Source organism: Acartia tonsa, chromosome 11 (genome assembly GCF_053477335.1).
Source record: "Acartia tonsa isolate MP-2025a chromosome 11, ASM5347733v1, whole genome shotgun sequence".
NCBI lineage: Eukaryota > Metazoa > Arthropoda > Copepoda > Calanoida > Acartiidae > Acartia > Acartia tonsa.
In genome coordinates, this window is record NC_137270.1 from 37,770,398 (window position 1) to 37,791,875 (window position 21,478).

Genomic DNA, 21,478 nt, shown 5'->3' on the forward strand with positions numbered 1-21,478 from the left:
CATCGTATTACATCCAGTTTTCTACCAAAACAAAAAAAAATGTACAATCATAAGATTACAACCAGTTTTTTAACCGTTTTTTTAGGGGCTAATTGTACATTTTATATCCGCGGAAAGCTCTTTATAATACGATGCTTCAAAATAACTATTCTAGTTTAAATGATAAAATTTATATAAAAAAAGTAAAAACTCACAAAATAATTCTACACATTTAAAAATAAATATTAGTGATCTCAAAGGATATAATTAGTTACTGCCCCCCCCCCCTCCACACAAAAAAAATAAAGTGGCTAAATGTTTATCATCTCAAAAAGAATCTATTAGAATTTGAAGAAAATATATATGATGTATATTAAGATATATAAGTTGGAAGGAATTTTAATGTTAGAGGGAGATTTGAAATCTGCATCAAATTTTAAGGATTTTTTTTTATAAAATTCGTTTTTGTATAATTCTTTATCTAAAAGCGGAAATGCAATTTAAGTTAATTAATTTTGACCAATAGGATAGGTGGATTGGAAACTACCTGCGCTCTAATTGGTTGAATGATGTACGATACTTGAGCTTCTCAAATCAGAGCGCAGATAGTTTTCCATCCACCAATCACAGATGTCAAAATTAATTAACTTAAATTGTATTTCCGCTTTTAGATAAAGAATTATACAAAAAACGAGTTTTATAAAAAATCCTTAAAATTTGATGCAGATTTTAAATCTTCCTCTAACATTTAAATTATTTCCAACTTATATATCATAATGTATATCATTTGTACCTCATTTTCTCTCATATTGATCAACTTTTTAGAGCATGAGTTGCAAGAATTACCAGTGCATAAGTCTCCACTGAAAAAAAATATTGATAATTTTCAAACACTAGAGATAATCTTGAGACTCAGGCAATAGAATAACTGTGAAAAAACAATCCGGCCATATTATTAGTTGAAACATTTACAGATTTTGTTCGGATAATTACATCATTCGCATTTTTACTAACCTAGAGTGGTTAAGCTATTTTCCTTAGGCAATAAAATTACCTAAACTCGATTGGTTGCGAGGGGTTGGCATCACTAAGCATCATAAGTTGTGCTGTGTTGATATTATGACAGCACAAATCACCACCAGCCGCTTCCCGCTCCATCCTATTAAATGTATAATGTTACTTAAGATCCGTAGGTGATTTCATAATAAGTGCCTTTTAAGCAATGACAACATACTCCACCTTATTATTAAAATAAATTGGAAATAAGGGAACAAGGGGAGGATTACTGAACCTAACCCCTTGACAGGAAGCCCAACCATGTGAGGCGTATGCTTAGTGTGCAATAACCCTGCGGGGCTTCCACTTGTCTAATATAACCTAACCTTACTTAAAAAAAAACTACCCCTTCACTCTTATTTCTAATTTATTTTAAAAAATAAGGGAGGGTGGTTACCAGTGATCAACAAGATATTTTGAATGAAAGCACCAAAAATGGTTTTATAATAATTTTCCAGGTTCAATGAAAGTTTTAAGACAGATTTTGATTTTTGTAAAACAATTCTATGTTTGTGCTTTTTTATTTCTTTTATTATTAAGCAATTTCTGCTCTTCTAACAACTTACAATTGTTAGTTTGTAGGTAAATAAAAAACTAGCAATATATGATCTAAATCAGTTGAAATTGTTAAATATCTATACCTGTTCTTTAAAGTATAAAAAGTAGGGATGGGAATCCATCGAATTTTTGGGCCGGATTCGGATTCCGGATTCTGCAGGAATCCGTCAAAAAAAGTGACGGATTCTTGCGGATTCCGGATTCTTATTTTTGGCGGATTCCGGATTCGGATTCCGGATTCTAGCAGTATTTAAAAGGCCGTCCGTCACAGAGGGATAGCTTTTTTCGTTAATTTATCACTATGTTACTTGGTTGAAGCCTTGATTTGTTTAAAGTGTTGACTTCCAGCATAACTAAAACATTTACATCACATTAGTAATTATTCAAATTTGTTATGCAGAAAAAAATTTAAGTGCTACGTATGTCCTAAAAATGTGCTTGGTATTTTCTAACCTATTTAAATTAAATTTAGCCTACCAATTTAGAATCCGGAATCCGCTATAAAAAACGGATTCCGGATCCGGATTCGGATTCCAAAATTGGCCGAAAATTGGGCGGATTCCGGATTCGGATTCCGGATCCGGATTCCCATCACTAATAAAAAGATTAGAAAAAAGTGAGTTATGAAATTTGTACAAAGAGGATCTATTTAGCAGTTTCCTTAATATCTCATATGGACCTCAACCTTTTTGGAAAACTTTTTGGAGCCTATTTTAAGTAAGGTTAGGTAAAGATTAAAATAACCCAGCATAGGCTCAAACCTTTTAATTCATAAAAAGGATGGGGGATGAATACTATTTACTATTAGTATTACGCACCCAAAACATTCATTTTTAGATTAAGTCGAATGATTCCAAATAGAAAATTTAAATTAAACTGTTTCTGTTAAAAAACTGATGAATACATAAAAGTGAATTCAGTTTGGCAAAAAAAAAGATATACAGTGTGTTTTTTTATGAGCACTTTTTTGAAAGCAATTTTACCCCACTTATAGTTATCAGAATTTAATGATTAATGGCTTATTTTCTTCGTTTTTAAAGGGAAATTATGAAACAACCAAAAAAATTACAGTTTTTGTTGAAAAAGTACAGTAAAGTTGAAAATTAAAAACTTAGGTGACAACATCTAAAAATGGTTTTAGTGCATTTTTCTTATGCTCAAAATTGGATTTTCAGTAGTCGACTTTGGGGGGCCAGTAATTTCTCCCTGATTGAGATATGGCCTTCAAACTTTGACCTATTCTAGTACATGTCCCCAATAGTATCTGTATAAATTTATAGCTCTATATCTCAACTTTGAAGCGTTTTGCAGCCATTCTTGCAAAAGGTAGAATATTTGAACATAAGAAAAATGCGCTAAAACCATTTTTAGATGTTGACACCTAAGTTTTTAATTTTCAACTTTACTGTACTTTTTCAACAAAAACTGTAATTTTTTTTGGTTGTTTCATAATTTCCCTTAAAAAAAACGAAGAAAATAAGCCATTAATCATTAAATTCTGATAACTATAAGTGGGGTAAAATTGCTTTCAAAAAAGTGCTCATAAAAAAAAAACACTGTACAAGGACAGATATTCAAATAAAAATAATTAAATTTGGCTTTTTTTTGGTCTTAATTATGTTACAAAAAAAGACACACAATAAATGTTAAATCTTGCACAAATTTCCCATGTTTCAAATACACTGAAACTTCAGATATGAAGTTTGTCTCAGTAAGTAAAAAACTTTGGTTGGATAGGCACTTTTTATTAAATCTTGGTTTGATAGTACAAATCTGAAGTGTCAAAACTCTATATATCTACAGAAGGAGTAATTGTACCCAGGGATCTAAAGGAAAAAGACAAAGACCGATTTATTCAAGTTCATCCCCAATGCTGATACACAAAATTACTTCTTCTGGACATTAAAATTAGTGGTTGTAACGTTTGGACACTCAACTTAACCAACCACCCAATAAAACTTCCCAAAAAGCAAAAACTCAACAAAATCCCGAAAATTATTAAGCCCGCGCATAAGAAAACGTTATTATAAAGCTTTGGGGACCATTGTAATAAACAGCCCATTGTCCACTTCCTCCTTGAATTATATCTTTCCTTTACGATCAATAATAGATTTAACGTAAAAACGAACAGACAAGAATGAAACTAGAGTAGCTTTGCTCCGCACCTACCCATGGATCTAAAGGGATAAGACAATGACAGATAAGTTGATGTACATCCCCAATTATGATATACAAATTACCCCTCTTCTGTACAATTAATAGTTGAAACATTTGGACAATTAACTTAATGAACCAACCAATCAAATTCAATTAAAGTCCCCAAGGTTGTAAAGCCAACATATACTAAAACGTTATAATAAAAATTTGGAGACTCGTGTAATTAATATCCCAATGTCCCCTCCCTCCCTGGCACCTACCTGAGACCAACACCACCAAAAACAATCAGCCACATGAAAACATAAACAGTTGGCGCAGCCATTGTTCCGAATATAAATTCCTTAAATATTTAAAATTAATCCTATTACCTATTTATATATAGTAACTTTTTTTTTGTCTGAAGCTTAGAATTTTAAAAACTGCTAAAGTGTAAGAGTTATCCTTTAAAGGGAAGCTTCATATAGGTCACGTGATGGTTTTAGGCTAGTTTGCTATCTCCTATCTACCTTTTTGAATTCTAAGCCATCAGTACACTATATATAAGTACTAGAGGGAGCTCTGTATTCTAAGGAGTAAGTATAAAGGGGATATAAAGATGGTCTAAAACCATCTAAAGAATTAAATCTTCAAATAAAATAGCCTGAAATTAGTACAGGACCAATATAAAGCTTACCTAAATAGAGTAGTTCCAAGGGTTTTTGAGATCTTGAGCTTTAGACAAATAAATCTTATTACAACTTTATAAAACAGGATAATCTCTGTAGAAAAGATTCCCGACAACAATTTTCTATAGGTTTATAGCTATTTAGAAAAGTTTAAGTAATCCCTATGTATTAAAAGAAATATTGATGGAAAAAAATCACTTAAAACCACCTAATATAAAACTATTTTATCTTAAACATACCTATCCCTAAAATCCCTTACTATATAATCAGATAAAAGAAATTGTAACTTACTTTAATAGTTCTTCCATAGGAGATTTTTGCAATAAACATTCCTAAAATAGTAATACATGGAATTGATAATCATTGAACAAGGACAGAATACAATACTACATATAAATAATCGATATCAATAAAAGCAGTTCCTAGCTCAAGTACCCTGTAGTAGTAAGCTATTTGTATGTAGCGAAGGATCTCGTAAACCGCTAAACTTATATGGTTCTTCATTAAAGTTAAGTTTTTGATAGCCCCATGGAAGGTTTTTTTACTCTTAGGGAGGGTAAATTCATCATCCCAATAAATATGATCCCCCCCCACCCCAACGAAAAAAATGCTTACTTTTCATTTTGTAAACTAAAACTCCCCTCCCACCTTAAGTGCTTAAAGAGGCTTCTAGGAGGTAAAGCCGCTTGTGTATTAACAATACTCATCTACTATTAAAACAACGGGGGCGCCGTAGCTCTGTGGTACTGCACTGAGTTACGGTGATGAGAATTCGAGTTCAAACCCATGCATGTTGCAATCACAACATGTGTAATAATCAAGTGCATAATACCATCACTTCCCTTAATCCCAGGCTCCTCTTAGGAGAGTGTCATTCATTACGGTGACTTAATCTGGGACACCTGCCATACTCAAACCCGGCGAGGGTGAGGTAATAACGAGGAGCTCTCATAAGACAGCGTGTCAAGTCATACTTGAACGTGGAGCTTAAGCTGGCCCTGTTGGCTATACAAAAGTGTCTCAACATACTCCAGGAGTCTTAGGTCCAAACCCTAAGAAACTATGGCTAATCAAACAAACAAACTATTAAAACATTACACTAACCAACAAAGGGGCACCAAGCAATCCACCATCCCCAATAGAAAATAGTCCACCACTCCATCCATTTAGAGGGCCCGTCAGCATACTCGACACTCTGAAAGAATCGTTCTTTTATTTCAAAATTCTGTTCAACAAAACATTTACTGAGGACCTAACTTTTTTTAATTTATCGCATCAGATAGTCAGAGAACTTCTTTTTAGGATGGTGAAATGAAAACTTAATCACAGTGCCTTCGAAGGTGCTTTGACTTTAGTGTCAGAACCTAAATTGGGACATAGTGCATTTCATTACCCTAGGTTAGGTAACTTCATATCACTGTTCAATAAAATCTAAAATGCAGCGGTTTTTGAGAAAATTAAATTTGAAAATTTCAAGTTCAATTTTTACCCACTAGGAGTTACCGCATAATCATGACAGGAAAAGCAAAGATTATTTATTTAAAATTGTGAACAACTTTGCTTTTATAAAGTTCTTCATAAAACAACTTCTGAAGTGAGTTAATTAATGGCCATTTTTATCAATTGCTTTGCTAAGGTCACGGAAATTCAGCCTTAAATAAATCATATATAGAGAGGTTTTATGACTGACTTTATAAAAGCAAAGTTGTTCACAATTTTAAATAAATAATCTTTGCTTTTCTTGTCATGATTATGCGGTAACTCCTAGTGGGTAAAAATTGAACTTGAAATTTTCAAATTTAATTTTCTCAAAAACCGCTGCATTTTAGATTTTATTGAACAGTGATATGAAGTTACCTAATCTAGGGTAATGAAATGCACTATGTCCCAATTTAGGTTCTGACACTAAAGTCAAAGCACCTTCGAAGGCACTGTGTAATTAATCATTAAATAACATTTGGATTGATTACAAAATTTGTATTTTATTTTTGGAGGAAAACAGGTATGTCTCAAAGCTGGTTCTAATCCAGCAGAATAAATCAAATGAAATTAGCTTACCTCTGGTAAAATTCTGCCTCTGTCCTCAGCTCCATAACTAGGACCTAATTGTTCAAAGGCATCGCTGTGAAATCCAATTAACACCAGTTGATGGAAATAATAACCTAAAATAACAAAATAAATAATATTTTTTATAGCATTGAATTTTCGCAGAAATGAGATTATTAATTATTACGGGTATTAATTATTTGATACTTAATACTTTGATACTTTTTAAATCGTGGAAAATTGATGTAATGCGATGCTATGCATAATTTTTTTAGTATGAATGCGAACCGGTTCTAATCTTTCAAAGACTTGCTCTGCAAAGATTAATTATACTACTGCTTAATTGTCATTAGTTAAAATTCTGTTATAATTTTATTGGTCGTTCACAACGAAACAACTAAATATTATGCATACAATATGAATTATATTTTGGGGCTGTTTTTTCTTTAGTGTTCAAATACTGGAGTGGCATTATTGACCAATAAAAATGTGAAACAATACAAGGAAATAGGCTGTTTATTAAACTAGTCCCCAAAATTTTATAATAACGTCTTTATTGATTTGTTGGCTCAAAAACTTTTCCACCACTTATTGTAATCTACAGAAGGGTTAATTTTGTGTATCTTCATTGGGAATTTATCGGCCAGAGGGCCCTTGAAAAAAAAGCTATATAAACTAACCTAAAGACTGGGTATAAAGATTGAGAATGAAAACAGTATTGTCCAGAAAGAGGATAATCAACATGAGAACAACTCCGCAGCCAAAACAAAATTCACTGATTCTTCGGATTCCATGTTTTACACCTAAATAAACAGAAATTAGTTAAATATCGAAGAGACAAAATAATTTACGGATTATTTTACAATGGTTTTAAGCTATTTTAATAATACAACAAACCAACTGAAAAACTACTACCCATCAAAAAAACAACTTTAAGGGAACATTTTCAACCCCTAAAGGCTAGAGGCGAAGCCACTAGTCCTGTATAAAATAGTAAGATTTTAGTCTGTCCGTTAAGTACTTACTAACCACTGAACCAATTGAGTTGAACGCCTCCCCCCCCCCCCCCCCCCCCCGACTGATTAAGGTGCGGCAAGGGGCCCGACTGTTAAGGGTTAAGAGAAGGTTTTTATAGTATGTAGGATGGTTTAGCATCTTTGATTTTTAGATTTAAGTTTTTGCATGGTTTTAGCCTATTTTTCCAGTCTAGAACCCTGAGATGCTATAAGCGCAGCCGCTAATGTTTTTTTTAAAAAGATCTTATGTTAAGTAATACTGTTTTAAAAACTTTAAATAGTTTTCATTTAACTTGAGTGTTAAATTAGTAAATAAACCCCGAACAAACATATTATGCAAATCTGAATTTTCAAAATAGCAGCTTTATTATTCATTTAGGATGATTTTACAATAAATATGAAATGTAGATGCCTCTTTTGGTTACAAAATTCCACTGTTATTTTTTAATTAATCAGCACCAATAAAGCACAAGATCTCAAAAATAGCATTTGGGGGTAATACTGGTGAACAAACATATTATGCAAATCCAAAACAAAGCAACAAAAAAAAGGTTTTTTGGCACTTTTCTCCTCTTTTAAAGATTGATTATGATAAAATAATATTTTTTTTTAGGGATTTATGCATTAATTATTATGAAATATAGTATAAGGTAGAAATTAATGATTTTTCTAAATAAGAAATGATTGAAAAAAATAAATTCGATCCCTATCACTTTAGAGGACAGCTGCTGACCCCCAGTCTTATGGATGAACCTAAATACATGGTAAAGATAAAAATTACCCTGAAAATTATACAAAAATGTTTTTTGGTGTGTTGAAAAAATCTATTTTAAAATCTTGATTTTGAGGATGATGACCTTTAAGATGCCCCTATTGGTGGTGATGGTGAGCCAAATGTTATCAAAGTGCATGTCCATGATGACAACTTATATATTAAACTATGATCCAATTTTTGTAGTTATAGCATCCTCCAGCCCAGCATTATTAAAAAAGAAAAAAATTGCAATTTTATTTACTTCAATTCATAAGGTGAATACTGTAGTTTTTAGAAGATGGTTATATTTCTTGTCAGAAGGCTCCATTGGAGGCTGCTATGACTACAAAAAATGGTACATAGGTTAATAGACAAGTTGTTGTAATGGGCATGTACTTAGATAACATTTGGCTCACCATCACCACCAACAGGAGCATCTGAAAGGTCATCATCCTCAAAATCAAGATTTTAAAATGAATTTTTTTAACACATAAAAAAACATTTTGTATACTTTTCAGGGTAATTTTTATCTTTAACATGTATTTAGGTTCATCCATAAGACTGGGGGTCAGCAGCTGTCCTCTAAAGTGATAGGGATCGAATTTATTTTTTTCAATCATTTCTTATTTAGAAAAATCATTAATTTTTACCCTATACTATATTTCATAATAATTAATGCATAAATCCCTAAAAAAAATATTATTTTATCATAATCAATCTTTAAAAGAGGAGAAAAGTGCCAAAAAACTTTTTTTTTTGTTGCTTTGTTTTGGATTTGCATAATATGTTTGTTCACCAGTATTTCCCCCAAATGCTGTTTTTGAGATCTTGTGCTTTATTGGTGCTGATTAATTAAAAAATAACAGTGGAATTTTATAACCAAAAGAGGCATCTACATTTCATATTTATTGTAAAATCATCCTAAATGAATAATAATGCTGCTATTATGAAAATTCAGATTTGCATAATATGTTTGTTCGGGGTTTAGTAATAGTAAATACATTACACAACTATATTTCCATTACAGGGATGACAAAATAAAGGATTTAGAATATGTGGATATATTGACAGGGGAAAATTTGTCGTCAATTTAGGTTGCTAAAAAAAATGAATCTCAGTTATTGGTCAGTTCGTGTATCCAATAGGAGAGGAGGGGTAGGTGGGGGGTATCGTTAGCAAGGTGCAAGTATCATTTTTTATAATGCTTGAAAATCTTGCATTATCCTTGTAATAATATATCAATTAACAAAATCTATGCAGAACATAAGACTTCCAAGATAATTTAAGGATATAAATGTAGTATTGTTTTGTTTAACTAATATATTTCAAGCCTATAATTAAGTTTTCTATCCCCTTCTGTGGTTCAAACCTTAAGGTACACTATCCTTACGGGCACTGTTGCGGAGCCGGAGCCGCACCAAAATCAAACGGCTCCGCAACGCTGCTTACGGGACACTTTACCTCTAGAGCTTGTCCAACCCTTACTTAGCCTAACCTATTTTTTTCAAAAATCAAATTGTGGTCTATAATTGTGATAGTAGGAAACTGCCAAATAGTTCTATTTTTAGACGCGCTAACATATAAAAGAACATATGGACATATCATAATTATAGCGTAGCTTTGTTACTTATTTACAGAAAAAAGAAATAAATGTGTATATATTTTTGCGAGAACATTAGTATCGCTTGGATTACTTTAGATCAGTGAAACAAGAAATTTTTGACATTTTTAGATTTTTATTTTTAGTAGAGAAGCTACTCAATATTAAAATCAATCTTTCATGAGATATTATTTTGTGATTCTTTTTTAAAAATTCATTATTAAGATGAAATGTATTATTTCTATACATATTTGAGTAAAATATTATGTTGTTCAGAGTCTTCAATAAGAAAATTGGGGCAATAATTCACAGAAATATGTTTAAAATTTTGGCCAAATAATTGATCTTCGCAGCATTGTCGCGCAGTTGTTCTTGTTATACCAATGAATGACTTTATTGTATGAATACAGGGATAGATCAATGGAGGGTAAATTAAACACTGCAAACATCACCTTAGGGACGATGGTTTTGTAAACGGGGAAAACTATATTATAGGAGGCTTCCTACTGCTGCTATGTTTGGAGCGTGATATCAAAGTGAGCATTGATGGAATTTCTTAGCCATCCATAACTATGTATATTTAAAAGACTTCCAGACAAAGGTTGTTCAAGTAAATTATCTCAGTTGGGTTTACCTTTCCTTTTTTTTTGGTAAAAATTAATTTTTCTTGACTAAGTATATCTTTCTTTAACTGATTAAAGAGCGATTACTCTAGTAATTAAAAAATATTTAGAGGGGGGGGAGGGATCTTTTTTTCTAGGGCGATTTTTCTACACTGTTCAAAGATCAGCGTTTACAGAGATCCTTCGGTACAGACAGACAAAGACAGATCCTGTTACTTTATTACAAGGATTTTCCTATCCCTGCATCCCTGTTAGGAAGCTAGCGAAACAATTCAACTCAATGATTTGCGAAAATCTTGATAGATGGATTATGTTCCTACAATGTAAACATAAAAAATACCAAGTAGCAAATCAAATAAAAAATTGTCAAAATGAATTTGATGGAAATTGAACGTCATCCAACGAATTTAACATGTAATATTTATATTAAATCAATCTTTTTAATTCTATCCATTAACCCATAACCCAACTTTGCTTCTTTTTTAGAGCATAGCTTCCCTCATCTATTTTCTACATTTATAACTGTCTGTAACTCTAGTTAGAAAAGTCTATCATTATTGGTCTTCATTGTTTTGTTTTATAAAGAAGGTGTCCTAAAATTTTGATATTTTTTTAAGCAGGTAAGTTACATTAGAGTAACTTTGCTACTTAAAAAATTTTCAGTTTCAGTTGGTACTTAAATAATAAATGGGATAACTACAACTAAATCAAAAATAAATGCCATAAAAATCAACAAATCAACATTTAGAGTTTTTCTAACCATGAAGTTATAGAAATAGATTTTCATTTCTAAAAAAATAATTTTGCGCTTAGATTAATATACTAACTTTTCTAATTTATTTAATTGTGTCTTAACCTCTTTTCGAGGAAGCTTTGTGTTTATCAAGTGCGAAATTAATTCCTTATCATTAATCCAGAATTAAGCGCAAATGTCGTCTTTTTTGACTTTCCCTTCATAAAGTGACGCAGCATGGATTGTTTATATGCGCCCACGTTTTTCACTTTTGAATGAGACATGAGTGTGTGAAGATTTCGGAGAACAAAATTGGGCCTATCATTGGTCTCATAGTGTGTGAACGACCCTAGTATATCAGGGATTTGAAACCATAAGAGCTTCAGGTAGAATTTGTTAATTTTATTGGGAAGAATGGTGTATAGGACGATTATATGTAGTTTTAAAAAGGCTTTAGCCAGCTAAGCATGAAACTTAATTATGATTAATATATGTTTTAGTAATTTTTATGTGCCTTTATTTTTGCATTTAACAATGATTTATTAAACCAAATAATTTTCCTTTAAAGCCAAAGTTTCCAAAGATTTTTACCGTAGAGAAAAATGATTTTTAAAAAGCAAATAAGATTACGTGGTTATAAATAACTGGAATTATGAACTAATTGATATTGTAATTTCAGGTCTTTGAAATAATTTCATCAATAAATCTATATTCAAACCTGCTGTTGAAACTTGATGGTTCCTGGTATTGGGGGTTTGTATGTTCGCCAACTGATCTCGTGAACTTCCCGCTTATTCGGAAGTCAAGCTCAACCAAAGTGTCATGGTTGAGACAATTTCAAAGTATCTGATGAATAGGCGTTAGCATTCATCAAGAGATCAATAGCATCTAGATTATTGATGCAAAAAAGAAAGAGCTGCACAAGCGAATTTCAAAGGACTTGAAGTTTAGGCGTTAGCAAATTTCAATATCCTGATGTTTGAAGGAGCTGCACAAGCAATTTCAAAGGAATGGAGTTTGAAGGAGCTGCACAAGCGAATTTCAAATAACCTGATGGTTGAAGGCGCTGCACAAGCAATTTCAAATGGTTCTGAGGAATAGGCATTAGCATTCTTCAAAGAATCTGAAGAATAGGCGTTAGCATTCTTCAATAAATCAATAGCATATAGTGTATTGATGAAAAAAAACATTGACAATTTTTCTGTGAAATAATTACCTAGTGAATCAATATGGTGCTCACTAAAAAGCAGAAAATTGAGCGAGCTATCGCTATTGGCAATGAAAGGCTAGAGGTGTTTGACGAACAGATAAAAGTGTTTTATGAAAATCTAAAAGCCTGCCAAAGTTTTAGTTCATGTGAAAATGTGAATTTAAAATCAATTCGTGACATTTTAGTGAGGTCAAGGACCAATCTGACCTAATAAAAAGTCTAAAACCTGCCGTGGATACTAGTGAGCTGCGCGAGTTCAAGCGTGATTTGGATGAAGCTAGTGAGCAGAAAACTGTTGCAGATAAAGTTTATGCGTCGTTGGAGCAGTGTACAAAAATTCTGTACTGGCTTGACAATGATTCAGACGACGCGAGGTCAAGCACTGTCGCCAGGAACCTCGACGTCATTGAGAAGGTGAAGATGGACATGGGAGTGCTTAAAATTTCCATGGAGTTGCGCCAAGAAGTACGTGATATGTACCGAAGGCTTAGAGAGATGGAACGTCGTTCATCTAATTTGGATGAGAGTGGGACACCTGCCATTCTCTCCAGAAGTATGTCTGCCGTGGATATTCGGAGTTCCAACCCGCAGTATGGGCGCTGGGACAACAGTTTGTTGCCGTCGTTCGACGGTACTGACACAGATTACCCAAACTTTAAACAGGTCTTTAAGGACCTATGCTCTGGTTATGGATTTGCTGACCAGAGGTTAAGTCTGATGTTGTGTATGGAGAAGGTGATAACCAACCCGGAACTACGCAAGCAAGTGTCAGCGATTAGAGATCATAATGAACAATGGGCGTTTCTTGATCAGATGTTTTTATCAAACACTCGCCGGTTCATGAGGATTTTAACTAAGTTGAACAAGATGAAACCTGTGGATAAACCTGTGGACGTGGTTAGCGCAATTGCTACCTTCAAGAGCATGATGCAGGAGGTAGAAGCCATCGTTGGTTCTGCAGCTAAGGATTACAATCACCTAACTCTTATTCATATTTTTAAAGACAAGTGCCCTGAAAATTTGAGAGACAAAATTATGATGGAGCTAGGTAGCATGAACCAACCAAACATCCAGAAGATTGTAGAACTGCTGGAGAGGACCAGGGGTGCCATGTTGGCCGGTGATATGTCCTATGACACTAACGCCGGCAAGAGAAATCGTGACAGAGCTGCCGCCGCGCAAGTGTCTGGCCGCAGTGACAATGAGAATGGATGGGCTGGAAAGGACAAAACTTCCAAGTGGAATAGTGCATGTCCTATTAAAAGTTGCGAGGATAAACATCCTATTTTCCGTTGTCCCACATTTAAGAAGATGGATGTTGTTGACCGAAAAAAAGTTGTCCAGCAGAATAAATTGTGTGAACTCTGCCTGTGTGAGGGTCATGCTGCTGACAATTGTAATAAATCGGATAAGCTTGGTGTCTGTAGCACCAATAATTGCGACGGTTATCATAGTCGTATGTTGCATGAGGCTAGTGCTAGTGTGAATACAGTCTACAAATCAAGTTTTGCGCCTAGCACATGTACCTTCCTGCTGCAAATAGTTCCAGTTGTAGCACCTGGCGGCGGCGCCTGCCATGCCGCCGTCATGTTTGATTCTGGTGCGAGTCTACCACTTATATCTGAGAAGATGTCCCACAAGTTGAAGCTGAAATCTACCGGCAGATATACAAACATTTCTGTTGCTGACGGTAGTGAATCATCCTGCCGCAATGTGGTGTTCTATCTGAAGGACAGGGATGGTAATTTGAGAGAGTTTGAGGCAGCTGTTATGCCTAACCTCGGAGGTGGCAATGAGATGCGCTCGGTCCATCCGGAAACCGCCGCCGAAATATTTAAGATGCCCCCAGAAAGATTTACATATATTAGTGGAGGCTTAGATATCATCATTGGAAATACACATCCTGACGTGTTTCCATCAACCTACCAGAAAGTGGGCCAGTCTATGTTGTGGCGAACCATTTTTGGTAGTGGTTTTATCTGTACAAGTGCTGACTATGGAGCTGGTCAGCAGAAATCTGCATATAAAGCTGCCGTAGCTGTTGATAAGAGTGCGTGGCCGGTTGGTTCTGCCGTAGCTGTTGATAATGAGCCGGTTGGGTCTGCCGTAGCTGCTATTATTGAACCTGTTGGTTCTGCTTGTAACGCTGCTGATGAACCTTTTGGTTCTGCTAGTGCCACAGCCGTTGACAACATGGCTACGGTGGGTGTTGCCGTGGCTAATATTGATAATGATGTTAGTTGTGCTGCAGTTATTCCTGATGATATTGGTAACGATACTGTAGCCGTTGAGAATATTGTTACGGCGGGTATTGAGCCGCTGAATGATTCGGTTCCAGCCAGACAAGAGCCGACGGGAGTTTCGGTTCCGGCTGGACAAGAGCCGATCAGAGTTTTGGTTCCAGCTGGACAAGAGCCGACGGGAGTTTCGGTTCCAGCTGGGCAAGAGCCATTAAGAAATTCGGTTCTGGCCGGACAAGAGCCGACAGGAGTTTCGGTTCCGGCCAGACAAAAGCCGGTAGATGATTCTAAATTTTATGATAGTCACACTTTTATTACTTGCCCTGGTGCTATCATGAATCAAGAATCGACTTGGCTGCTGCCAACCTTGCCGCCCGACACAGGGTAAGAGGCCTGCAAATAGCGGGTGGAAATATGGCGGGTGTTGCCGCCAGAAAGTCATTGAAAAATTTCAAACCACACATATCTAATCTACAACATAAACTATTTATGTGAAAATGATCTTTAAAGAATTAATATTACAAGTTATATATTAAGCTTGTGAAGGGAACCTAAAAAGGTTCTGCAAAGAATAAGTATTCATTATTCAACTAATTTTATTGTTCATATTTAAGCACAAAAATTCTACAAAATTGTTTAGACTTTTAAAGCAGATTTTAAAAGATTTTGTTTCTTTAAGTATGATTTTGAAAAGCAAAAGTCTGTGTGTTTAACTACCAAATGATTTTGCAGATTTTTTTTAGATTAAGAAAAATAGATTTTTTTAAAATTATTTTTCGAGGTATTTTTTTTCATGGTTCACGTTTGCTTAAAAAATGTTATTTCTCAGATTCTCGTATGAGATAATGCATTAAAGTAAAGAACACAACATGTAAAATTATTATGATAATGTTTAAAATAATTTCTTATTATTATTTTTAAAAGATTATCGCAAAAAAATCAAGATATTTGTTTTAATTTGTAAGCAAATAAAGTTTTTTCTTTCACTCCGGAGGCAAGGATTCCTAATAATCCACGCGTAAAGATTTTTCTTCATTCCGAGAGCAGAGATTCGTAGTAATATATGTACCTAGCGATTTCGGACAGGGCAATTTTAAACCTTGAGAAGTATTTATAGCAATTATTTCCTAGGTACATATATTTTCGTTCATGTTTAAATATAAACTCTATTTTCTATGAGATAAGCATTTATAATAATGAACACGATGTATGATATTATTAAATTATTGATTATTATTTATATGAATATCACAGAATTAATTTAAGATAAACTATGCATATTTTAAATTAACCTTTCCTTCATTTTTATCGCAGATATTAAAATAAAAGCGGTTATTAAAAATTATGATAATAATTGATTCTTATTTTATGAAAATTGAGAACATTTTTTTAATTAAAAAAGCCACATTTTCATATGCCTATTTTTATGCCTAAAATAAGAATCAAATGAAATGCGATAAAATTTTATTCTATTTCATATGCTCAAATTTAATTTTGTTGAGTTTAATTTCTTTTCAAAAGTACAATTCATTATAAAACTTACCTGAAAAGTTTAACAAAAAGGAATAAATGTGTCGAGGTTGCGTGATTCGATATTTATTCTAAGAAAAAATCAAGTATTTTTTTAGCAGATTTTTTAAAATTATATATGAATTTCAATCAAGTAAAACATTTTTATTCAGATCAAGGAATGATTGAAAATTCATATTTAAAGTCTCATTTTTTTTTACAAAGAAAAATTGGTATTTTTTTCATAATTTCAATGAAAATTCTAACGAAGATATTATTATTTGCTATTCTTAAGTATTAAAAAGTTTTATTGTTGATTAAGATATTACAGTTCTTATTCATTAGGTTTGAAAAACTTTCTGCCCAAGGATTTTGAAAAATTTTTTCTTACTACTCTTTTTGATGCTTAACAAATTTAGTTTTAAGTACCTATAAATCTTAATTTTCTTGTCTAAGATTTATTTCGTTTTATTTTACCATTATTGTTTACATTTCAACCTGATTTCGTAGGTACTTATTGATTTATTTATAATGATTTATTACCTATTGATTATGAAATGATTATTATTTAGTATAGTTGTTATATTTACAACATCATGATTAATAGGATTATCTATTTTAGGATTTGTGTATGTGATCTTGTAATTGTCATGTGCATGGAATGTTGTATGGTACAAACCAATCCCCATCCTTCTATCCTAAAATGTGAGGTATTATGAGTCCTAGTGAGGAGTATAATATTGTGTATGCATTTCACGGGGTTTCATTTAGTTAGGAGCAAAATTGTCACGTTTTCGGGATGTGGCCATTCTCATGTGATTATGGTGAGTTGAGTTTAGTGAGAAATGATGCTAGTGCTCAGCGCAAAAAAAAAAAAAACCTTGAATCTCGTTAAGGAAGTTAATTTGACTTTCAAACGGGGGGTGTGTCTTAACCTCTTTTCGAGGAAGCTTTGTGTTTATCAAGTGCGAAATTAATTCCTTATCATTAATCCAGAATTAAGCGCAAATGTCGTCTTTTTTGACTTTCCCTTCATAAAGTGACGCAGCATGGATTGTTTATATGCGCCCACGTTTTTCACTTTTGAATGAGACATGAGTGTGTGAAGATTTCGGAGAACAAAATTGGGCCTATCATTGGTCTCATAGTGTGTGAACGACCCTAGTATATCAGGGATTTGAAACCATAAGAGCTTCAGGTAGAATTTGTTAATTTTATTGGGAAGAATGGTGTATAGGACGATTATATGTAGTTTTAAAAAGGCTTTAGCCAGCTAAGCATGAAACTTAATTATGATTAATATATGTTTTAGTAATTTTTATGTGCCTTTATTTTTGCATTTAACAATGATTTATTAAACCAAATAATTTTCCTTTAAAGCCAAAGTTTCCAAAGATTTTTACCGTAGAGAAAAATGATTTTTAAAAAGCAAATAAGATTACGTGGTTATAAATAACTGGAATTATGAACTAATTGATATTGTAATTTCAGGTCTTTGAAATAATTTCATCAATAAATCTATATTCAAACCTGCTGTTGAAACTTGATGGTTCCTGGTATTGGGGGTTTGTATGTTCGCCAACTGATCTCGTGAACTTCCCGCTTATTCGGAAGTCAAGCTCAACCAAAGTGTCATGGTTGAGACAAATTGGAAATGTTGGGGGGCAATTTTCGGAAAATAGCTAAACCCTTGTTTCATAACAATAGATATTCCCTGAAAAGCAGAACCCAATATATATTATTCAATTATTTATAACAAGTGGCTGCGCTCCTAGCATATAGGGTCTATATATTCAAAGAATGGAGAAGGGGGAAAACAGAATTATAGCCTAAAACCGTTCCAAGACTTTTTTTTATTTACAAACAAAAAAGCCTAAGCCATTCTGGATGGAACCTATACAAAGCTTCATTAAAAAGGAGAACTCAATCAGTTCGGTAGTTTAAAATCTTAAGGTTCAAAAAAAATCTAAGTACTTTATGTAATAGGATACATGAATAACAAGAATAAAGATAATACAAAATAGCGAAGCCAAAAATAGTCACCTGTCAACACAGATATGGTTGCCACTGCAGTGATACACCAGATGATTATCACTTGTGTTTTGTTACTATACATTTGATAAATGTATTGCTTTCCAAATTTTCTAGGGATAAACTTAACTATTTGAAAAAAAGAGGGGAGGGAAAGCCAACCCTCAATTTAAAATTTTAGTTTTTAAAAACAATTATCGAAGGAGGGTACCCTCACCCAGAAATGTTATAAAACTGTAACATACTTCGCTGTAAAGAAGAAGCGTATCAGTTCAGTAGTTAGCGAGATTCGTTGCTAAGATTATAAGAATATGTGGTAAAATGTTGAATTAAATGCATACTTTAATCTATTTTAAGCTATTTAAGAGATCCTTAGTGACAAACAAATATAGACAGCTACACAACTAATCTAAAAGCAACGAATTGTTCAATCAAAATGTTAGTTGTCTGTTGGGTGTAATTCTACCAAAATCTCAAGAAACAAAAATAATATTTATAAAGCAATATATTTTCCTGATTTCAATGTCTGAATTTAAGATGTTCAAGCCTTGATTGATCTAAAATAAAATAAGTATGAATTAATGGATTTATACTAACTTGGATGTAATACCAGATTATCATGCAATCTAATAACACAAAACGTTTACAAGCTAAAATAACGACCTCCCCCCATCCACTCACTTTACCCGATGAACTCTTACTGGATGAACAAACTTGCCAATAAATGATGTAGTTGTCCATGTTAGCAACCTAAACTGATGACATTTTTTACCCTGTTCTAATGTCCACGTATATTCTATATCCATTATCATTATTAAATTAGTATCGAAAATGGATGCAATAATATTTTTAGGGGCTTTTTTAAGAATAAGGGTTTACCTATGTTAATAAACCTTATGTTTACAGAAATATCTTTTAGTTGTTTATAATTTTCATGGTCTACCCAAAACTTCACATTAACAGTATTTAAATTGGCAGGTAATGTAAATAAATGCAGGAAATTACCTGGATTGTGCCCAGACCAAGACTTGTACATACTCCGAATAGCGTAGCAATAACTAAAATAAGAGCTCATGAGAAGGATATAAAAGGTAGGGATATTGCAACTCAGAAAACTCTTTTGCTTATCATTTAAATATGCTTTTAAAAATTCTTTTATGGTTGCTATACTTTCATAAAAAATCGGTTTGTATTTTTCAAAAAGGCCAAAACTTTTTATAAGAACGATGTTTGTTTTGTGTCATTAAAATCTCTAAAACTGCTCGGACGTTGGGCTTGCGCTTTTTGATAAATGTGATAGCATTTTTTTTTAGAAACTAAAGTTGCAAAAAGGCTTCTTTCTTTCTCTTTTAATAAGAGCAAGAATTACTTAATGTCTTGAGTAAATAGATTATCACTGCCCCCCCCCCCCCTCCAAAAAAAACCATAGAAAATATTTTTTATGGCAGGTGTTCTTTATTATAATTACCTGAGAGTGTATCAATAAGATCTCCAGGCCAACCAAATATCTTGTCTCCAATCAGCGGATAGAAACAGGATTTCAGCGTCATTGGCAATCCCTCCCTGAAAAATTAGTGAATATTTCGTACATATAACTCGAGATATTAAATTGATGTATTCTCCCAATTATGATAACTGATATTAGCATTATTGGTGGAAAAGCTTCAACACTGCTAGTTTGAAACATATGATAAAATATAGTTTGAAGGATATTTAAAACGTCTCCATAGTTTTAAAGCCCTTTAAAAATATGTTTATATTTTATAACTTTGGAGACGAGTTTAATTAACAGTCTAAAGATCCCTCTGTTTCTGAGAATTTATGAACTTGTTATTTTTGTAAATAGAACATTACATTTACTAAACATCACATAATAGATGTACAAGTAGGAGTCCAATGATGGTATAGACAACCCAACCATGTAAACCCCAATGGTATAATACCTGTATGCCATGAGATATAATACCTGTATGCCATGAGAGCAAGTAGGAGTCCAATGCTTGTATAGACAACCCAACCATGTAAACCCTAATGGTATAATACCTGTATGCTATGAGAGCAAGTAGGAGTCCAATGCTTGTATAGACAACCCAACCATGTAAACCCCAATGGTATAATACCTGTATGCCATTAGAACAAGTAGGAGTCCAATGATGGTAAAGACAACCCAACCATGTAAACCCTAATGGTACAATACCTGTATGCCATTAGAGCAAGTAGGAGTCCAATGATGGTGTAGACAACCCAACCATGTAAACCCCAATGGTATAGGGTAACATTCATAGCTTCCTATAACAGTAAATAAAATATAAAATGAAAAAAAACGTAATTTTTACAAAAATAAAATTTTGTTATCAATTCAACTATTTTAAATAACTCAATGCCAAGATATTTATCTATCTATAACTGACTTATTATAAGGATTAAATTTTAAAAAAATAAGTGCAATAGTGTGAACACATTCTAATTAATTAATTATGTGGTTGTTGTTGTGGTTGTTGTTGTTGTTGTGGTTTAATTGTTTCTATACTTTGTTAATAGTAAAATTAAGAATTAATTCTTTAGACTGTCTATATTGATTATAGCCAAGTGCATTGCTTCTTCTGGATGTTGTCATCTTTGTTTTAAATTGAAACATTTCTAAAGAATGAGAAATTGTTCTAACCTGAGCAAGTTTGTTATCAGGCATCGTAGGATCTGCGCTATACCTTTAAAAAATGAAATCATTTGATTTTGTTTTAAAATAGCTGTAACCTAATTGATGCAACCACATAGGTTCTAAGATTTGGTAGCTTGCACTTTAATAAACGAGTTTTTACATGTTTTCATTACATTTGCAAGCAGTGCCATAAATATGAAAATAATGAGGTATTTGCTTTTATTCATTAGGGAAGTATAATTTTTTTGTCCTTTGTCTTATACAGAATCTAAAATGAAAAGACAATGACCAATTAATTGATGTACATTCCCAACGATGATGTACAAAATTACCCCTTTTGTAGATTACAATTAGTGGTAGAAACGTTTTGACACTCAACTTAATGAGCCAACCTGTCAGAATTCAATTAAAGTCCCAAAAGTTGTTAAGCCACCGAATAAGAAAACATTATTATAAAACTTTGGAGACTAGTGTAATGACCAAGTTCCAATGTTCCCTCTCTCCCTGGTCTTATAACTTAAGACCTCTATAGAAATGTGCAAAATCTTTTATTTTTAAAAAGGGGGGAGGCGAATGTGCCACTTTTTGACACCAAAAGTAAAACGTGCATGATCTCAGCCCATAAAAGAAATACAGCTTTAA

At 33.0% G+C, this 21,478-nt stretch overlaps 1 protein-coding gene across 1 annotated transcript in view; it reads right to left on the reverse strand.

Annotated features, from left to right (window-relative positions):
- The window catches only part of LOC145331861 (trimethylamine transporter-like), a 50,188-nt gene that overhangs the window by 19,546 nt on the left and 9,164 nt on the right, over positions 1–21,478 (reverse strand). Inside the window, exons 7-19 of the mRNA XM_080176707.1 lie at positions 20,843–20,885; positions 20,375–20,466; positions 19,646–19,740; positions 19,183–19,235; positions 18,691–18,734; positions 18,190–18,254; positions 7,142–7,264; positions 6,474–6,577; positions 5,520–5,610; positions 4,707–4,747; positions 4,011–4,090; positions 1,034–1,138; positions 773–842 (exon numbers count right to left, since the gene is read on the reverse strand). Of these exons, the coding sequence (XP_080032833.1) occupies positions 773–842; positions 1,034–1,138; positions 4,011–4,090; positions 4,707–4,747; positions 5,520–5,610; positions 6,474–6,577; positions 7,142–7,264; positions 18,190–18,254; positions 18,691–18,734; positions 19,183–19,235; positions 19,646–19,740; positions 20,375–20,466; positions 20,843–20,885 (1,006 nt within the window). The remainder of the gene's footprint in view (positions 1–772; positions 843–1,033; positions 1,139–4,010; positions 4,091–4,706; positions 4,748–5,519; positions 5,611–6,473; positions 6,578–7,141; positions 7,265–18,189; positions 18,255–18,690; positions 18,735–19,182; positions 19,236–19,645; positions 19,741–20,374; positions 20,467–20,842; positions 20,886–21,478) is intronic.